This window comes from Stegostoma tigrinum, chromosome 12 (assembly GCF_030684315.1).
Source record: "Stegostoma tigrinum isolate sSteTig4 chromosome 12, sSteTig4.hap1, whole genome shotgun sequence".
Taxonomy (NCBI): Eukaryota; Metazoa; Chordata; class Chondrichthyes; order Orectolobiformes; family Stegostomatidae; genus Stegostoma; species Stegostoma tigrinum.
In genome coordinates this window covers 32884469-32904278 of record NC_081365.1, presented here as the reverse complement: position 1 = coordinate 32904278, position 19810 = coordinate 32884469, and the positions used below count along the sequence as shown (strand labels likewise).

The following is a 19810-nucleotide window of genomic DNA, read 5'->3' as shown; positions in this document are numbered from 1 at the left end:
TTTCCTTTCTTGAACAAGGGAATAACATTTGCAACCTTCCAATCATCTGGTACTACTCCAGTAGACAGTGAGGAAGCAAAGAACATCGCCAAAGGCACAGCAATCTCTTCCCTCACTTCCCATTGTAGCCCTGGGTATACCCCATCTGGCCCTGGGGTCTTATCTATCCTCATGTATTTCAAAATTCCTTGCACATCCTCCTTCCTAACGTCAACCTGTTCAAGCATATCAGCCTGCTTTATGCTGTCCTCACAAACATCAAGGTCCCTCTACTGGTGAATACTGAAGCAAAGTCTCATTAAGGACCTTCCATACCTCCTCCACTTCCAGGCATGAGTTCCCTCCACTATCCTCACTCTGACCATCTTCACGTAAGTATAGAATGCCTTGGGCTTTTCCTTCATCCTACATTCCAAAGCTTTTTCGTGCCCCTTCTAGCTCTCCTTAGTCTATTCTTCAGTTCCTTCCTGGCTACCCTGTAACTGTCTAGATCCTTGCTTCCTCAACCATAAGTAAGCTTCCTTCTTCCTCTTACCTAGATGTCTTATCATCCAAGGTTCCTTCATCTTACCATCCTTTCCTTGCCTCAGTGTGACAAACCTATTCAGTATTTGTAGCAAGTGCTTCCAAAACAATGTCCACATTTCCATCGTGCATTTCTCTGAGAACATCTGCTCCCAATTTATGCTTTGCAGTTCCTGCCTAATAGCATTGTAATTCCCCCTCCCCCAGTTAAATACTTTCCCATACTGTCTGCGTCTGTCCCTCTCCATGACTATAGCAAAGGTCAGGGAGTTGTGATCACCATCACCGAAATGATCTCTCACCAAGAGATCTGACACCCGGCCTAGTTTGTTGCCAAGCACCAAATCCAATAAGGCCTCCCCTCTTGTTGGCATATGAACATATTGAGTCAGAAACCCATCCTGGACACACCTGACAAAATCTGCACCATCCAAACTATTTGCAGTTAGGAGCTTCCATTCAATATTAGGGAAGTTGAAGTCATCCATGGCAAGAACCCTTTTACTTCTGCACCTTTCCAAAATCTGTCTCCCAATCTGTTCGTCAGTGTCTCTGTTGCTACTGGGAGGGTCTACAGAAAACTCCCAATAAAGTGACTGCTCCTTTCCTGTTTCTGATTTCCGTCCATACTGACTCAGTAGACAAAATGTCCTCCAGGACCTCCCATTCTGCAGTTGTGATAACATCCCTGATTAGCAATGCCACTCCCCCATCTCTTTTACTGCCTTCCCTATTGCTTTTGAAACATCTAAACCCAGAACATGCAACAACCATTCCTGCCCCTGTAATATCCAAGTTTCCTTTATGGCCACACATTGTAAATCCAAGCACTGAACCATGCTGTAAGTTCATCACCCTTATTCCTGACACTTCTTGCGTTAAAATAGATACACTTCAATCTATCACACTGACTGAACCTTTGCCCTATCAACTGTCTGTCCTTCCTCATAGACTCTCTGCTTGCTCTATCTGCTTGTACACCAGATACCCCATCCTCTGATCCGTAGGTCTGGTTCCTATCCCCCTGCCAAACTAGTTTCAACCCTCCCAAAGAACTCTAGCAAACCTCCCGCCCAAGATATTGGTGCCCCTCCAGTTCAGGTGCAACCCGTCCTTCCTGTACTGGTCCCACTTTCCCCAGAAGGTATCCCAATGATCCACATATCTGAAGCCCTCCCTCCAACACCAGCTCTGTAGCCACATGTTCACCTGCACTCGCTTTCTATTCCTAGCCTCACCAGCCCGTGGCACCGGTAGTAATCGTGAGATTACTACTTTACTCATCCTGGCTTTTAGCTTCCAACCTAGCTCCCGATATTCACTTTTCAGGTCCTCATCCCTTTTCCTTGCTATGTCATTGGTACTGATGTATACCACGACTTCTGGCTGCTCACCCTCCCCCCTTAAAAATCCTGTAGACTTAATCTGAGACATCCCTGACCCTGGCACCGGGGAGGCAACATACCATCTCGTTCATGACCACAGAATCTCCTGTCTGTTCCCCTAATCATTGAATCTCCTAGCACTGTCGCTGTTCTATTCTCCCACATTCCCCTCAGAGCCACGGAGCCAGGCTCAGTGCCAGAGACCTGGCTGCTGTTGGCTTTCCCCTGCTACGTTTCCTCCCTTGTATACAAACGGTATAATTATTGAGGGGAACGGCCACAGGGGATCCCTGCACTGTTTATCTGTTCCCTTTCCCTCTCCTGATCGTCACCCAGCTACCTTTATCCTGGGTGTAAATACCTCCCTATAACTCCTCTCTATCACCCGTTCAGCTTCCCGAATGCTCTGCAGTTTAACCAGCTCCAGCTCCAGTTCCCTAACGCAGTCTGTGAGGAGCTGGAATTGGGTGCACTTCTCATAGGTGAAATCAGAAGGGATACTAACAGTGACCCTTACCTCCCACATCCTACAAGAGGAGCATGCAACTGCCCTAGCTTCCATCCCCTCTGCTTTAAATTGCCAAAAGACATAAAGAGGAAGGAAAAAACAAGCTCACCTTACTGGCCCTCCAAACAGAGTCTTTTTTTTGGTTAGAGGAGGAGGAGGGATGGGAGACACTGCATGTGTAGTGTTTTGGGTTTAGCCACTGCCCGAATATGTTAGTTCACTTTCCCAGCAGTCCCTGTTTCTGTCTTTGCTCCTGCTCACCCTTCACTTCATCTATTCATGAGGCAAGTTTTTTTTAATACAGGAACCTTACCTTTCCAGTTGCCCCCTGGTTTGCGCTCTCATCACACCCACCCCTGAATTAGAGGAATTCTTCCCATGTCTGTGTGGATTTCATCCGGGTGCCCTGGTTTTCTCTTACAGTCCAAAGATATGCAGGTTAGGTGGCTTGGTTATGCTAAATTGTCCAGGGATGTGCAAGCAAGGTGGATTAGTCAATGGGGAATGCAGTGTTACAGGGAAAGGAATGGGGGGGAGCGGTGAATCTGGATTGGATGTTCTTCAGAGGCTTTGCGTGGACTTGATGGGCTGAATGTTCTGCTTCCACACTGTCAGGCCTTTCATGATTGCTCTTTTCCTTCCGACACACTTCAATCATGGCAGCGCTCTCCTCCTGCGTGTATTCAGATTCAGTTGATCTGCTGTCTGGAGATCCTTGGCAAATTCACATCAAGGAAAACAGCTATCCCCTGCAAGTGATTAGGATTGACTGTCACTTGGTCTTAAACTAAGCATACTGATCCTGGCACAGTGCAATTCTTAGAATAAGTGTCACAGACATTAATCACAGAACGTGAATGTGCAGTAGCCAGGCAGTTGAAAAGAGTAGGTTATATGCCATCTGCATGATGCATGAGTTCTGCTTCAGGGGACTTGTGGGATGACATCAGTGATGCAGTGTACCAGATAACATGAAGATAATTTACGCAAAGTTGCCTGGGACAATTGCAAAAAGGCTAGAATCCAAGTCCACAGGGTAGTAGTCAGACCACAGCTGTGAACAGTTTTGGGCCCCTTATGTATGGAAAAGTATGGTGGCATACAGGCACTGTCAAGGCATTGAATACAGGAGCAAGGAGACTAAGATGGAACTGTATATAACATTATTTAAGCCAGAGCTGGAATACCGTGTGCAGTTCTGGTCACGATACCATAGTCAGGGTATGATTGCACTTAAAAGTGGGTGCAGAGGAGATTCATCAGGATATTTCCTGGGCTGGAGTGATTCATCAATGAAGAGAAACCAGATAGGCTGGCTTTGTTTTCCTTAGAGCAGAGCTGACAGGTGTAGGGGTGTTAGTGGTATCTGACTGACATGTACGAAGTTATGTGGAGCATAGATGGGGAGAAACTTTATCCTCAATAGAGATGAAAATAATTAGGGACACAGTTTTAAGGCAAGGAGCAGGATGTTTGGAGAAGATTTGAAGAAAATTTTTTTCACCTGTTGGCAGTGAGTAGCTAGAACTCACTGCCTAAAATGGTGGTAGAAGTATGACCCCTCCATACATGTAAGAAATATTTAGATGAACATCTGAAACGCCATAGCATACAAGTTAACATTCAGTGCTGGAAAATGGGATTAGAATAGGTGGATGGTGGATGACTGCTGTGGACGTGATGAGCTGAAGAACCCATCTCATGCTGTAGCTGTCCAGAGAAGATTCACTAGTTTGATCCTGGATAGGGAAGGATTTTCATAAGAGGAGATGTTGAGTACGTTGGGCCCGTATTCATTTGAGTTTAGAAGAATGAAAGGCAACTTTATTGAAACATGTAAGATTGTTAGGGCGCTTGACAAATTAAGAGATTGTTTTTCCCTTTATGGGAGTGTCTAGTATCAGAAGGCGTAATCTCAGAATAAGGGGGTCACCCGGTTAGGAGAAAAATAAGCTGGAATTCCTTCTCTCAGAAGGTTGTGAATCTGTGGAATTTTTCGCTGCAGTGTTGTTAGGTCTTTAAGCAAATTCAAGGTTGACATGGACAAATTTCTAATCAGCAAGGGAATCTAAGGTAATGGGGGAGAAGACTGGAAAGTGGAGTTGAGGATTGTTTGAGGAAGGATCACTGGACCCGAAATGTTAACTCTGATTTTTGCTTCACAGATGCTGCCATACCTGCTGAGCTTTTCCAGCAACTTCTGTTTTTGTTACTGAGGATTGTCAGATCAGAATTTGAATGGTGGAACTTGCTTGACAGGGTGCAAGGCCTGTTTCTGCTTCTGTACCTATGATACCAATGCCTGAAAGTAGACATGCAAGGTCATTTGGAGGTCGTGAGTTCTACAGTTACTGCCATGTGTACTTAGACAGCTGCCGTAGTAGATGTGGTACTCTGTGCTCAGGAGGAAGCAGGCTGTCAAAGGAGTTTAGCATTTATGCTCCGACAGGCTGTAAGAATTGCTAAAGTGCTGACCTGTAGTAACAGGACTGAGGCCAGTTCCCGCTATTATTGCAAACACTAATAATATGGCTATGTTATGTGACTTATTTTCCAAATATTTAAACAAATGATCCAGAGATATGTGTTCATGTCGCACCACAGAGGCTGCAGAATTTTCATTCAATTAATTAAAATAAAATCTAGCTTCAGATTTAAAGAAATCTGGTGCACTATGTGCCTCCTTGAAGAAGGAAATCTCCCAATCTTACTCAGCATGGTCAGACACTCCACAGCCACAGTAATATGGTTGTCTCTTAATCATCTTCTGAAATAGCTTAAGCACTCAGTGATAGTAAATAACTGTGTTCTAGAAACATTGAATAACAGTTAAAGCAGATGACCATCGTCATTAACCTCTGCACCAGAACCAACGAAGGCACACCCAACCAAATTGATCCTGTAAAGTCCTCCTCACTAACATCTGGGGAATTGTGCAAAATTGCTGCCCTATAGACTAGTCCATAAACTTCCTGACATAATCATACTCAATGTCTCTAACTGTCTCTATCCCTGGATAGAATCTGTCATATTAGCGGGATCACCCCATCAGATATGGTGGAAGGTTGATCTGTTGTTGAGAGGGAGTGAACTCTCACATCCTCAATATCACCACAGACACATGCAGCCTCTGCATCAGATCAGATGTGGACAAGGTACCATCCTACTGATTGCTACTGACTGTCCTCTTTAATTTGCAAATCATATTGAAACACCACTAAGAAAAAACATGCAAAGGAGCAAAGGCACAGGTATACTTTGGATGAAGATTTTAATATCCATATCCAAGAATGGTTCCATAACACCAGAAATGATTCAGCTGGCAAATTCCTGATGACATAACTGTCAGAACACAGCTTATGGCTGCTGGTGAATAATGCAATAAGAGGGTCAAAATGATCTGACTTTGTCTCGACCAAACGACTTTTCACAGACGTATCTGTCCATGGAGTAGTCGTAGGAATGACTACTGCAGATTTCCCAGAGAAATGATGTCCTTGCTTCTTGCTGAGGATATCATGTTGTGGGGCACTACCACATGCTAAATTAGTTACATCAACTCTAGATGCCCAAACCTAAGCATCCTTGACTGACCCAGACTAAGAAGGATTACAGGGAATGTAAAGGCAACACGTTTAAATTGTAAATGTGTAAATATGCAAAGTGTGGTAAATAACGTTGATGAGCTAAACACAGTTAGTCTTGCGGGGAAAGTGATGTTGTGGCAATAATGGAAAAAATAACTTAAAAATGCTGAGAACTGGGTATTTAATATTTGTGGGTAGAAGAAAAAGAGAAAAGTGGGGCAGCTAATTAACCAAGATATTGTAGCATTGGTTAAAAAAAAGGTCCTTGAGGAGAAAGGATAAAATCCATTTGTTTAGAATTGGTAAGTAGAACAGAAGTTGATTGAGGATCTTGAGAACCAATTAATCCCTTGAAATAATTGATTGGTTTATTGGGGTTATCATTTTTCAAACAGTTTCCTTTTGTTCAAACTGCATGACAAGAAGGACTGAGATACAGTCAGCTGGACTGAAGAGGAATGACTTAGCTGAGAAGGCCACATTTAGCTTTTTCAATCACCTGATGAGTTCCTCTGTCACAGAATGCACAATGACCATTCTGTTTGTGGCCTGAATGTAGGCCAGTCCAGCTTGGAATGAAAACAAGAATTTTCTATGTATCTAAGATGCGCATAAAGAGAATAGTGTTGACACTGACACCAAATTATTCTTACTGAGAAAGGGTTCAGAAAAAAACATGGCTCAAGTATGTTACTGTCGACTGAAGATATGTAGCCTTTTCATCCCATTACACTTTCCCCTTGCAAATTATGTGCTGTGTATGGTTTAAAAGAGAGAACTGGAAACCTGCTGCCAACGCAACTCATTTACCTAGCCACAGGAAAATACACAAGAGTGGCACAATAGAGTCAGATTGATATTGGGTAAAAATGTTTGGTCTTGCAGCTATGTTTCCTGCGTGGAATGTGACAGAAGGCAGCAATACTCCCCACTTTGTGGCACAATAATACCCAATATTCAGAGCACCATTGTATTTCAAGGAAATGTAGAGGTGTAAGTTTTGAATTTACATTCACAAAATGGACCTTTGTGCATGTCATTGCTTTCCAAAATGATGTGGAACTACTTCTAAGGAAAGAAAATAGTTTTTAGAGGACAGGATACAATCTTGAGAATCCATACACCAGTTGAAATGGGAATGTGCCAATTAAAAAATAATAAGCCATCTTTCCAATAATTAAATTTATTCTTGATACAGGTTCACTGTAGCAGCAGAATACTTAATTGTATGCGATATATTTGTTATAATATCCTATTATAAAGATGTGGAGCTTTATAACTTACCCTGTGCAAGTTCAACTACATATTTAAAGGAGAATAGCATTAGAATAACTGTATTTTTGTTTTTGACTGACACAGATTCAGTTGGTTAAAGGGACTTCTGCTGTCCTGTACACCTTAAATGACTCTTATGATTCTGTATCTTTGTATACATTCAAGATCACTTGTACTGCTTATATTTATTTCTATGAGACTCTGAACATTCAACTTTGACCATTGTAAGTTAAAATTGAAGTAACTATTTCATGCAGTTGTTTAATAAATATTTTTTACATTGTGATGTTTAAAAAGAATTGGATTGAGTTTGCTTAAATGATTTAACTGCATTAAGCACCCATGAAGAAGGGGAGTCTTTCCAGGCATTTTTTTCTTGGGTTTATTTGAATCTCAGTGCTTCCTCATATCCTGTAATCAATATCATCCTGATTGTGGCATTCCTGTAGCACCAAAGATATCTTTAATGGTGGTAATTATGCACCGCAAGTCAATGAATTCATTTTGGCTGATTTTTTTTTATTCTCAAACATGACACCATAGCACATATTTGCAAATTACTGCCATAGCAGTCATTTATAGCTAAACTGCGTAGTAGGGGAACAGTTTATTTACCTTGATTTTAAGCAGTGTAATGCTACTTATTACAATTTGACAACTATGCTTGATGATGCTATGTTTAAATATATTCCAAACTACTTTTCAATAACAATGATATTGATCATAATTCTACGAAATGCCTAAAACATTCATACATTTACAGTATAAATGAGCTATTATGATAGATTAATAAAGTAGAAATGATCAACTTTTAAAAATAATTATCTTATCAAGTCAGTCAAATTGTGCGTAATTCAGGCCGTCCACTACAAAATAAACATTTAAACAATAGAAACACTAATACATTTCTACTTGTTCAAGTTTAAAATCTTGGAACTGTTAACGTAACTTCATACAACAAGGAGCTTCTCTTTTTACACAGACTGTGGAAACCGACCCTTCCTTCAAAGTCGAATTGTCAATGGTAATGATGCGGAGCTTGGTGAGTGGCCCTGGCAAGTCAGCCTCCACTTTGATACCTTAGGGCATACTTGTGGTGCAACGCTGATAAATACTGGGTGGCTTCTATCTGTCTCACATTGTTTCCACGATGTGTATCCCTACAAGTAAGTGACAATCTAGATACAGCCAGAAAAAGAAAAAAAATTGCACCACAGTATAGCAAGTTCTCTTCATTTAAAACTTTTATGCATTTGTTTATAAACTTGTAAACTTTAAATCAAAGGCACTGTTTGGTCAATTCCATTTTAGATGTGTTGAACCAGAATGCAAAATATTTCTTTCTTTTTAATGAAATCACCGTTAAATGTGGCTGATCATGTATTATTGACTCATTAAGTTTTGCGAGTCTCCATTAGCTCTTTTCTACATTTATTTTGTATCACAGACTAAAGGCAATGGGGCTTGAATGTCAGATTGAATAAAAGAGTCTCACTTACTGCAGTTTCCCACGCTGGCAAGCATCAAAATGGAAGTTCTGGGAAGTTCCACAAGCTTTATCATGCTTATTCTAATTAAGTTAAAATGTAGTCATTAATGACAACACCAAGGCAAAACACAGTCTTTCACATTTTAACCATGTAACAATATTCTTACATAATAGTAAGGGTTTTTTGTGCTGAAGTGGGTTAGCCTGCAGCTTTAAGATTCAGCATACCTGTACAGTTATTTTACATTGCTAGTGAATTCTGCTTGTCTTTTTGCAATTATTTAATACCTAGTCACTATTCTTAAGCATCATCAAGCAAGAGTATCGATCCATATTTCATATGATGAATTTGATTCAGTATACTGTCAAATGCTGCAAGGCTCATGTTCAGCAAAACTTATTAAAACAGAAAAGATAAAGGTAAACTGTATTGGTATTCTCTACACCGCTTTTATTTCTTGCATGCAAATTTCAACCACGTATCTGAAGAATTTTGTTTCAAGAAAGTTTTAGCACACTCTGACACTCTGAAAGGCTCTGGGTATGAAATATATAACACCCAAAAGCTGCTGGCTTTGGTACATATGAATGCGTGTATTGAGTGGAAAGCAGAATTAATAAGTGAGCCCTTTGGGAACAGGTATCGTAGACAAGGGAATTGTGTGTGATTGTCTCTGAATGAGAATGACACTTGCTTATGGCAAGACATGAGTGGAGACTTCTAACATGGGGAAATTGTCATATTATAGTGAATGCATGGTTCTGACTGACCAATAAATTCTCTTACCCTTACCTCCTGCCAGGGGCATTTTGCGGCTCACTATAATATACAAGCTTCTGCTCATGACGGAGGGGGACACCGCTGTCCTTTTTAAGTCTAGGAAACTACACGGTCTGCTTTCTTTGGTTTTGTCAAAGAAAACCATCCAGGATTAACTGGAAGAATCTCTTGTAATTAAAAAAAATTTTGTTTAATATATATTATCAACTAGTTATAGGTTTCATTAACGTAATGGATGTTGTTACAGTACTTTGAGGAGGAGCATAGGTCATTCTTTCAAGATCCTCTTCTGCACGCGAGTTCATATGACATCATCATAGTGGGCGGTGCTTCTGGTACGGCTCAATTTTAACCCTTCAGAATCTACCCGTGTGAAAATCTGCCTGTATAGTTGCATTATGAGCCCCTTTCATGGCCATCAAGTCCTGAAATGGAACTTGAAACCAACATTTCTGTCCCCGAAGTAGGCACAACAAGAGCTCAGTACCAAGGCAATGATGTACGTTTAACAATTTCCTTCTGTATTGATCAAGCAAATTGTATAACTACTTAGAAATCATCAGTTGTGAATAGAATAAGAGAAGCTGTCATTTGTAAAAAAAAATCACTTTTAAAATGTAATGTAGAGTTAAATTCAAAGTTGTTTGCCTGCAGGCGCTTAGCAGCCACTATGCTTTGCATTGAAGTTACTGATAAGAAACAGCCTATATAGTTTATACAAAAGGGGGTTTGAGAAAGGTTTTACAAATCATAAGCACATTGAAAATTAAGAACATAAATAAAAGGAGCAATAGTGGACTGTTCAGCCCTTCAAGCCTGCTTTACCATTCAGTGAGATCATGGTTGATTTTCTACTTTGGCACCTTTTTTCCATAGCAACCCTGTATCCTCTGATGTTTTTAAGATGTTGCAGCTGTACAAAACTCTGGTGCGGCCGCACGTGGAGCATTACTTACAGTTCTGGTCACCGCATTATAGGAAGTATGTGGAAGCATTGGAAAGGGTGCAGAGGACATTTACCAGAATGTTGCCTGGTATGGAGGGAAGGTCTTATGAGGAAAGGCTGAGGGACTTGAGGCTGTTTTCATTAGAGAGAAGAAGGTTAAGAGGTGACTTAATAGAGACATACAAGATGATCAGAGGATTAGATAGGGTGGACAGTGAGAGCCTTTTTTTTTGGATGGTGATGGCTAGCACAAGGAGATATAGCTTTAAATTGAGTGGTGATAGATATAGGACAGATGTCAGAGGTAGGTTCTTTACTCAGAGAGTAGTCAGGACAAGGAATGCCTGCCTGCAACAGTAGTAGACTCGCCAACTTTAAGGGCATTTAAATGATCATTGGACAAACATATAGATGATAATGGAATAGTGTAGGTTAGATGGGCTTCAGATTGGTTTCACAGGTCAGCACATCATCAAGGGCCGAAGGGCCTGTACTGTGCTGAAATGTTCTATGTTCTTTGTAGAAATCTCAGTCTTGAAAATACTCAGTAACTGAGCCTCCACTGCTCTTGGGACAAAATGTTCTAAGAATTGCCACTCTGAGTGAACAAATTCCTCCTTATCTCAGTCCAATTCAGAGACTCTGTCCCTTGGTTCTAGATCATCCAAACTTTGCCCAAAAAAACAACCTAGCTGGGAGGAATATCCTTCCTGTCAACCCCTCTGAGAATTTTACGTTGAATGAGATCACCTTTAATTCTTCTGAACACCAAAGATTTGGGGCTCAGTCATTTATATAAACAATTTGGATGACTATTTAGGAGACATGGTTATTTATTTTGCAGAGGAGACCAAAATTGGTGCTGTAGTTGTCAGTGAAGAAGGTTATCTAAGATTACAAAGAGATCTTGATCAGTTGGCTCAATTGGTTAGGGAGTGGTATATAGACTTTAATTTGGATAAATGCAAGGTATTGCGTTTTGGTAAACTAAACACGGGGAGGACCTCTGTAATAAATGGTAGGTCCTGGGTAATATTATAGAACAGATTGACCTAGGGGTTCAGATACAGTAATACTTTGAAACTTGCTCACATGTAGGTTAAGAAAGAAATAAGCAAGCTTGCCTTCATTGCTCAGACCTTTGATTATCGGAGTTGGGATGTCATATGGAGGTTGTACAGGACATTGGTGAGGCTGTTCTGGAGTACTGTGTACAGTTCTGGTCACCCTGCCATAAGAAGGATATTATTATATTGGAGAAGGTTCAGAGAAGATTTACGAGGATGTTGCTGGGAATGGATGGTTTGAATTGTTAAGATAGGCTGGATAGGCTGGGACTTTTTTCACTGGAGCGTAGGAGGTTGAGGGGTGACCTTAGAGGTTTATAACATCATGAGGGGCAAAGATAAGGTGAATAGCAAGGGTCTTTTCCCTAGATTGGGGGAGTTCAAAACTACGGGCGATATTTTCAAGGTGAGAGGAGAAAGATTTAAAAAGGATATGAGGGGCAACTTTTTTTTAACACAGAGAATGGTTTGTATGTGAAATGAGCTACCAGAGGAAATGGTGGATGCAGGTACAGTTACAATGTTTAAAAGACATTTGGTAAGTGTATGAATAGGAAAGCTTTTGAGGATTACAAGCCAAATGCAGGCAAGTGGGACTTGTTTAGTTTGGAACATGCTGGACCTAGTGGGACTGAAGGGTGTGTTTCCATGTTGTATGACTCTATGACTGTATGTTTACTTCATTGGTGCAAGTCCCAAGGTGGGTGAGGGGTAGGAGGCTGATGGGCGGTAGGGGGTTCGGGGCTGACAGGCAGTGTTGCTGAAAGAGGCTGCAAAGGAAGCAGCAGATTTAAACTGATCAACAAAAGGCTGCTCAGCTAACAGGGACTGGCAAAACTGCTGTGATAATGAAACCCTTAAAAATGAATAAAAAGATAAAGTCACCACAGTACTGCTCTCTCATTACAGAGAAATACTTGATGGTGGTTTAACCTAAGGGTTACCATGCCTTGGGCAAGGGGAATGGTTGAGATGGAGAATTCTTCATAGTAATTTCAGCCAGTGTGGGAATTGAACATATGCTGTTGGCATTACTCCGTACTGCAAACTAACTGTATAGTCAAATAAGCTAACCGACCCATTGAAAATGAATGTTGGTTTTCTAGTTTAACGCTATATAAATTCAGGAGCTAATATTTGGAGAAAATGCAGTGGATACTATTTTGTTGAACAGTGTCCCAAGTGAGATCCAGGATTTAGTGAAAAGTAACTAAATGGTTAAAATCTTTGTCTATGTGATGGAAATACCACAACTGTGACACTTCCTGTACAAGGAAAATGTTTTTGAGGTAATGGCTGTGTATACAGTTAATTAGTTATTTTGAAAAATAAATTGTTGCTTACTTTTGCCTGCCATCTTGTGCCAGTTTAAAATCTATGGTGGCTAAGGAATTAAATACTTCTGAAAAGAGAAAAGAAGTTGAAGCATCTTATTATGTACCCATCAAGAAACAGACGAGATGAAAGGTGCGCAAATTTGAGACCAAGGGCCTGATTGTGTCATCACTGGCGTGGAAATGCAGCAGGTGAGTGTCAGTCTTAATTCTTAGGGTATTGCCACAGGAATGCTGCACACAAGGACAGATTTGATGACCGTTTTATCAATAAAAACAGTGCAGTGTGTGGATGAATTCCCTTTGCTTCAACTTCATTGAACAATCCATTCAGCCAATTCTGGAATTAATTTGGTGAACCATCCTTAAGACACCCTCTTTGGCAAGTATATTCTTCCATAGATACAGAGAATAATGCTAAACATAATACTCCAGATGTTGTCTCACCAAGGTTGCCCATAAATGCAGACACATGCTGATATCCTCTTATAATTAAAGACAACTTACTGTTTACTTTCTTAACTGTTTTTGCAGTTTCATTTGGTTTTTAGTCACTCTTCGTTCTTTCTCACTATCTCCTTTGTTGGATGTGTTCATATAGTTTTTGTGTTGACGTGAGGGCATTTGATTTTGCACAGAAGCACATTTAGAAGAATTCATTTGCATCCTCAATAATTCTCAATTCCTCCTTAAAATTACAGCCTCGCAACACATGTCAAGTAGTAATTGAGGCCCAGCACTTGCTAACTTGTTCATTGGTTACCATGGCAAGTGCATTTTCAATGGAATGACCACTGCACTTCCTACCCCTTGTAGACTTCTGATGTGTAGTTGGCATGTTTATGATATTTGAATCTGCAGTTTCAGCTGCCTGCAACCATAATAAACACTATCCTGCATACAAATTTACCATTGAAACGGAATATTCAAAGCAGCTGTCTTTACTCAAAGTCTTAATTGAGAAATCTGATAATGAGCACTCTACCACTATGTACCGAAAGCCTACATTCCCTACTGACTGTGCTTTGGGATTCCTGAAGTTCCGTATACTACAAGATCAATCTAATGAGCAACCTTGTGAGTAGAGCCCTAGCCATGTGCTCAGCACCTAAACTTGAAGTTTAGATAGGATATGTCAAATTGATCCTCCAAGATAGTGGCTACCCTAATCAAATCATCACCCACTGTATGTCACAAAAACTCATAAAAGGGCCTAAGTCCACCACTTTCCGTCCAGAACAGAGCCCAGTATACTTCACATTACCCTGGAGGGAGAAGGTGTCTGTAACAGTTAAACAATCTATCTTGAATTTCAGAATCTGTGGTTTTTTCTAAACGCTAAGTAATGTTTGAAGCGAGTTGTCCCAGCCTTCTATTTTACATTAAACACAGAAATGGTTTCCTAAAAAAGATGCTGCTGTCAAGCCAAAAAGATGTTTTGCTGAACAGAAAAGTAAACAATGTCCGGTATGATTTTCAGTGTTGGTGTAATACAGGTATATAGGCCACTAGTGAACTGTGTGCCAAGCAACACATCACAGTGAGCAGGATGTTGATTGTGCTGAGTCAGCCCATGCTTGCAAACTCAGAACAGTTTGTCCACCTTTCAATGTGCTTGTGCTGTTGGATGTCATTTATTCGATAATTTGCACTGTGCTAAGAATTACACTGAAAACCAATTTCAGATTGTCAGTTAGGTTCACGGTGTGATACATTTGCCTGTGCTACATGTATTAATACAGAGGATAAAATTGTATCAGAGATAATGTGAACTGCAGATGCTGGAGAATCAAAGATAACAAAGTGTGGAGCTGGATGAACACAGCAGGCCAAGCAGCATCTCAGGAGCACAAAAGCTGACGTCTCGGGCCTAGACTCTAGGCCCGAAACGTCAGCTTTTGTGCTCCTGAGATGCTGCTTGGCCTGCTGTGTTCATCCAGCTCCACACTTCGTTATCTTTGATACAAAGAATCCTGTTTTAAGCCAGCAAAGGGAATTCGTCCACACACTGCACTGTTTTTATTGATAAAACAGTCATCAAATCTGTCCTTGTGTGCAGCATTCCTGTGGCAATACCCTAAGAATTAAGACTGACACTCACCTGCTGCATTTCCAGGCCAGTGATGACACAATCAGGCCCTTGGTCTCAAATTTGTGCACCTTTCATCTCGTCTGTTTCTTGATGGGTACATAATAAGATGCTTCAACTTCTTTTCTCTTTTCAGAAGTATTTAATTCCTTAGCCACCACAGATTTTAAATTGGCACAAGATGGCAGGCAAAAGTAAGCAACAATTTATTTTTCAAAATAACTAATTAACTGTATACACAGCCATTACCTCAAAAACATTTTCCTTGTACAGGAAGTGTCACAGTTGTGGTATTTCCATCACATAGACAAAGATTTTAACCATTTAGTTACTTTTCACTAAATCCTGGATCTCACTTAGGACACTGTTCAACAAAATAGTATCCACTGCATTTTCTTCAAATATTAGCTCCTGAATTTATATAGCATTAAACTAGAAAACCAACATTCATTTTCAATGGGTCGGTTAGCTTATTTGACTATACAGTTAGTTTGCAGTACGGAGTAATGCCAACAGCATGTGTTCAATTCCCACACTGGCTGAAATTACTGTGAAGAATTCTCCATCTCAACCATTCCCCTTGCCCAAGGCATGGTAACCCTTAGGTTAAACCACCATCAAGTATTTCTCTGTAATGAGAGAGCAGTACTGTGGTGACTTTATCTTTTTATTCATTTTTAAGGGTTTCATTATCACAGCAGTTTTGCCAGTCCCTGTTAGCTGAGCAGCCTTTTATTGATCAGTTTAAATCTGCTGCTTCCTTTGCAGCCTCTTTCAGCAACACTGCCTGTCAGCCCCGAACCCCCTACCGCCCATCAGCCTCCTTCCCCCTCACCCACCTTGGGACTTGCACCTCTCCTCCATTCCCTTTTGCAGCCTCTATCACCAATTTCCTCGCAGCCACTTTGGAGTCATCGACTCTGCCTGCACCTCATCATGCGGTGTACTTCTCTTCCCACCCCACTGTTCGAGCCTCCTTTTTTTCTTTTTATTCTTTCATGCGATGTGGACATTGCTGTCAAGGTTTCTTTTTCCCTTGTTTTTTGTCCATTCTGAATTGCCATAAAGTGGATAGCTTGTCAAGCCTTTTCAGAAGGCAGTCAAGAGTCAGCTACTATGCTGTGTGTCTGGAGTCACATCGGGCCAGAACCAATGAGGGTGACAAATTTACTTTTCCCAAGGGTGCTAATGAACCAGAAAGTGAGATTGGCTCTATGTTCCATATTTACTAATTAAATTTAAATGTCACCAGCTACACTAGTGGATTTCAAACCCATGAGCTTCGAGCCTCAAGATTACTGATCCAAGGATACCTGCAGTACCCCACCAGCTCCTTTTCTCAACCACCCACCAAGATGCTTTTACAGTTTGCTCTCCAGCCCTTGTGCAGCCTCCTCCATCTTCAACCTCCAAAGGATCCTCCTTAACTTTGCTTGCGTGCTCAGCCCCTCTGCTGTCCATTGCAGACGATGAATGAACTTGTCGTCAGACACCACCTTTTCTGGAAGGTGACTTCCCTCTGTTTCCAGTTAAATGCCCTCTTCAGCCTCAAGGCACCTGCCCAGCCTCAGTAAAAGGACCACAAGCATTGCTGCTATTTCTAACTGCTCACTTCTGTAATCACAGTTTGGTGCTGATAGGCTCACTAGTGATTGGAGGAGGAGCAGCTCCTCACAGATGCTGATGCTTTGTCCTATAGGTACGATCCATCTCTGATTGCTGCAATGTTCAGATTTTCCCAGGTGTTTTGGATGCTTCCGCAAGTGTATATATCCATGTTCCCTGTATTTTTGAGCACTGCAAGGCTTCTTTGCATTTCGTCCAGCTGCTTTCTTAAACCCTGTCACGTGTCTCGTCATCTTTATCTTGAACAAGGGCAAAGACTTCAGCATCGTTAAGATTAAATTCATTTCAATATCGAGCCCAATTTTCCCTAATTTGCTGCCTCCTTTTACTCTGAAGCCACATTAGTTTAAGTTTCTTCCTCTCTGCTCTTTACAAATTTCTCTTCTCCATGGACTCACCTCCTATTTCCTCTGCCCAATCCTAATTAAACTCCTGAAAACCCACCTTCTATTCCTCACACACATCACAGCTAAAACACTGATCGGTGTACTTTTCTTAAATATGGGCTTTTGTTCATGTCGATGGCACTCCTCCTTATCAACTCACTTCTGACTTTTCTGAAGGGTCATGTCAGACTTGAATCATTAATTTTGTTTCCCTAAAAACAAAAGCTGCCAAATGTGTAGAGTATCTCCAGCACTTTGTTTTTATTTTATCTTTTACCTGTTATGTTTTGGCTAACTACTGGCTTTCCTTTGAAGTTCTTGAATACCATGTAACTTTCTAGATTTACAGCAGACCTCGATTCTCCCATACACTGGTCAATCCTTCCCTAGTTCAGCATTCACTTTCCTTAGACCTCTGTGAAAAGCTCTTGGGATATTTATCTCTATTAAAAGCACTAGATAAGGAAAAATAATGTGTTTAAGTAGGTGTTTCAACTGGACGTTATAAACTCATCTTCATAGAATTGGAACAAAAATAAAGTGCTAACTTGGGAAATTAGGTAACTCACAGTGTGTACCATTTACAAAATGCATTACAGAAACTCACCGAGGTTCCTGTAACAGCATCTCTGAAATCCTGTGAATGAATAACAAAATCCAGATCAACTTCATAAAAGTAGCTGCAAAAGTAAGTTATAGTCACTGTGCAGTAACTGTTATCAAATAAATAATGTATATTCTTCCTCTTTTACTTACACACAGACAGATAATGGCATAAATACGTTGTTATGTGTTGGGAAGGTCCTTTGTAAAAACTTAATCTTTATGTTAGTTTTAAAATTCCAGTTGCTGGTAATTGTTTGGCTTCATGTGTTGGGAAGCTAAGCAAACAAAAGGAAGCACTGTCATTTCCTTTTTTTGTTTACATTATTGAAACATGCTGAAACTTTTTACTTTTGGCTATTTTCTCCTTGGAGTAGCCATTGAACATTCACTTTGGAAGACCTGAAGTTTAAATTCCAAATTGTTGCTCATGTTTTTCATGCAAATAGGGTAGAAAAATTAGAAGTTTAACAGCCCACTGCCAAAGTCATTCAGAAATTGATTTTTGGTCTGTGTAAAACACAAGATTGTTTTATACCATACATCAGAATAAAGACCTGTTTGCTAAGTTGGAAGCATCTAATCCACTATGTCTTAACCTCAACAGGAAATAATTTCTTAAGTCAGTAGAAGTATACTGCAAAAGGGCTATTTAGAGGGATGCTGAATTCCATTCAGGTAAATAAGCTGTTTGCACTTTACAGGCTATCAGCAAGCATTTTGCTGACATTAACCTTATTTTGTTGGTTACTATTTCATTCAACTGAACCTGCAAGTGTTATGTAAGGATCTGAAAGGGCTACTACTGAGCAATTCACTGAGCACCACCCACTGTGATAATGCCATAGGGAGTGAGACCTAATATTTGGTTCCCCTCAAAGCCTCTGTAACAGTGTCTATCGTATCAATGTAACCTGTAACTAGTCGCTAACATGCAAAAAAGCTACATCTCGTTGATAAATAGAGACCCTTCTAGTTGGATGAGGAAATGATTTTCCTCTGTTAAACTAGACTCTGTAGTTTCCTACAGTTAAAGACAACAGAAACCTTCATCATGAGCTGTAGCTCATATAGTGCAGTGAGCTAGCATGTCCTACAGCATTGTAGGTGCAAAACAGGTTTCACTTGACTCCTCACGTAACTGTTCCGTCATAAAAGGATACAACAAGAACAAAAGGTAAGTTACAGAAGATGCACGTATTACTTTTCTTCATTCAGTGAGAATTAGGGTCTGGATGCAGTGCCTGGAAATATGATGGAGGCAGATTCAATTGAGAAATTCAAGGAGGGAATAAATAATTATTTAATATAGAAACAATATTCAGGATTATGGGAGAAAGCAGGAGAATTACATTGAGCCTTGGTAATTATTCGTAGAACCAGTACAAATATGATGGGCTAAATGACCTCTTTCTGCATTGTAACAAATCTGAGATTTTGTGGCATAGTAAAGAGTGGCATACGCTCAGCTTGAAGTCGCCTGTCCATACAGCATAGTCAGCATTACAGAAAATCTGAAGATTTAAGAAATCCTACAAGGGAAACCCTCATTGGCAATCCTCAACAACGTCGAAGTTAGCAAGGAGGAAAACTCCAATGAAATCGGGGTAAAAGCATTCCTGACCTAGTAAGACTCATGCTTGAACAGGAAGGTTGGCACTTCCTGGAGGAGAATTAGTAAGTCCAAGTTCAGCAATGAACAAACTAACTTCAGTGGCCCTGTAAGTAAAGATTAAAGTCCCTGGTTAGTCAGAGGGAATTTAGGAATAATGTAGTAATCCAGGCTGGAAAATTAAGATCAGATCAAGTGCTGAGACCCTGAGGCACAGCTGCAGAGAGAGAATAAAGGGAAATGAAGGAAAGGCTAATCTGAGTTTGTAGATCCAGGAACATCGCAAAGCCAATAGTTAAGGGAGGACGGGATAACAAGGTGTAGAGCTGGATGAACACGGCAGGCCAAGCAGCATCAGAGGAGCACAAAAGGTGATGTTTTGGGCATAGACCCTTCTTCAGAAATGGGGGAGAGGAAGAGAGTCTGAAATAAATAGGAAGAGAGGGCGAGGTTGGTAGAAGAGGGGGAGACTGTATCCGCCTGCCCCCCTCTCTCCCTATTTATTTCAGAACCCCCTTCCTCTCCCCCATTTCTGAAGAAGGGTGTAGGCCCGAAACGCCAGCTTTCCTGCTCCTCTGATGCTGCTTGGCCTGCCGT

At 40.8% G+C, this 19810-nt stretch overlaps 1 protein-coding gene and 1 long non-coding RNA gene across 4 annotated transcripts in view; one reads left to right on the top strand and one right to left on the bottom strand.

Moving 5' to 3' along the window:
* Positions 1-19810, top strand: part of LOC125457270 (suppressor of tumorigenicity 14 protein-like) — a 132729-nt gene that overhangs the window by 88515 nt on the left and 24404 nt on the right. For 2 of the 3 annotated variants that reach the window (XM_048541259.2, XM_059650271.1), the window contains one exon: positions 8263-8446. In XM_048541259.2, the coding sequence (XP_048397216.1) occupies positions 8263-8446 (184 nt within the window). The remainder of the gene's footprint in view (positions 1-8262; positions 8447-19810) is intronic. The other variant, XM_048541260.2, reaches the window with a different exon arrangement.
* Positions 8132-17861, bottom strand: LOC125457272 (uncharacterized). The gene is made up of 4 exons (XR_007248589.1): positions 17755-17861; positions 17606-17635; positions 8780-8850; positions 8132-8458 (listed from the first exon to the last, which is right to left on the bottom strand). It is a non-coding gene; the product is annotated as an uncharacterized LOC125457272 (long non-coding RNA).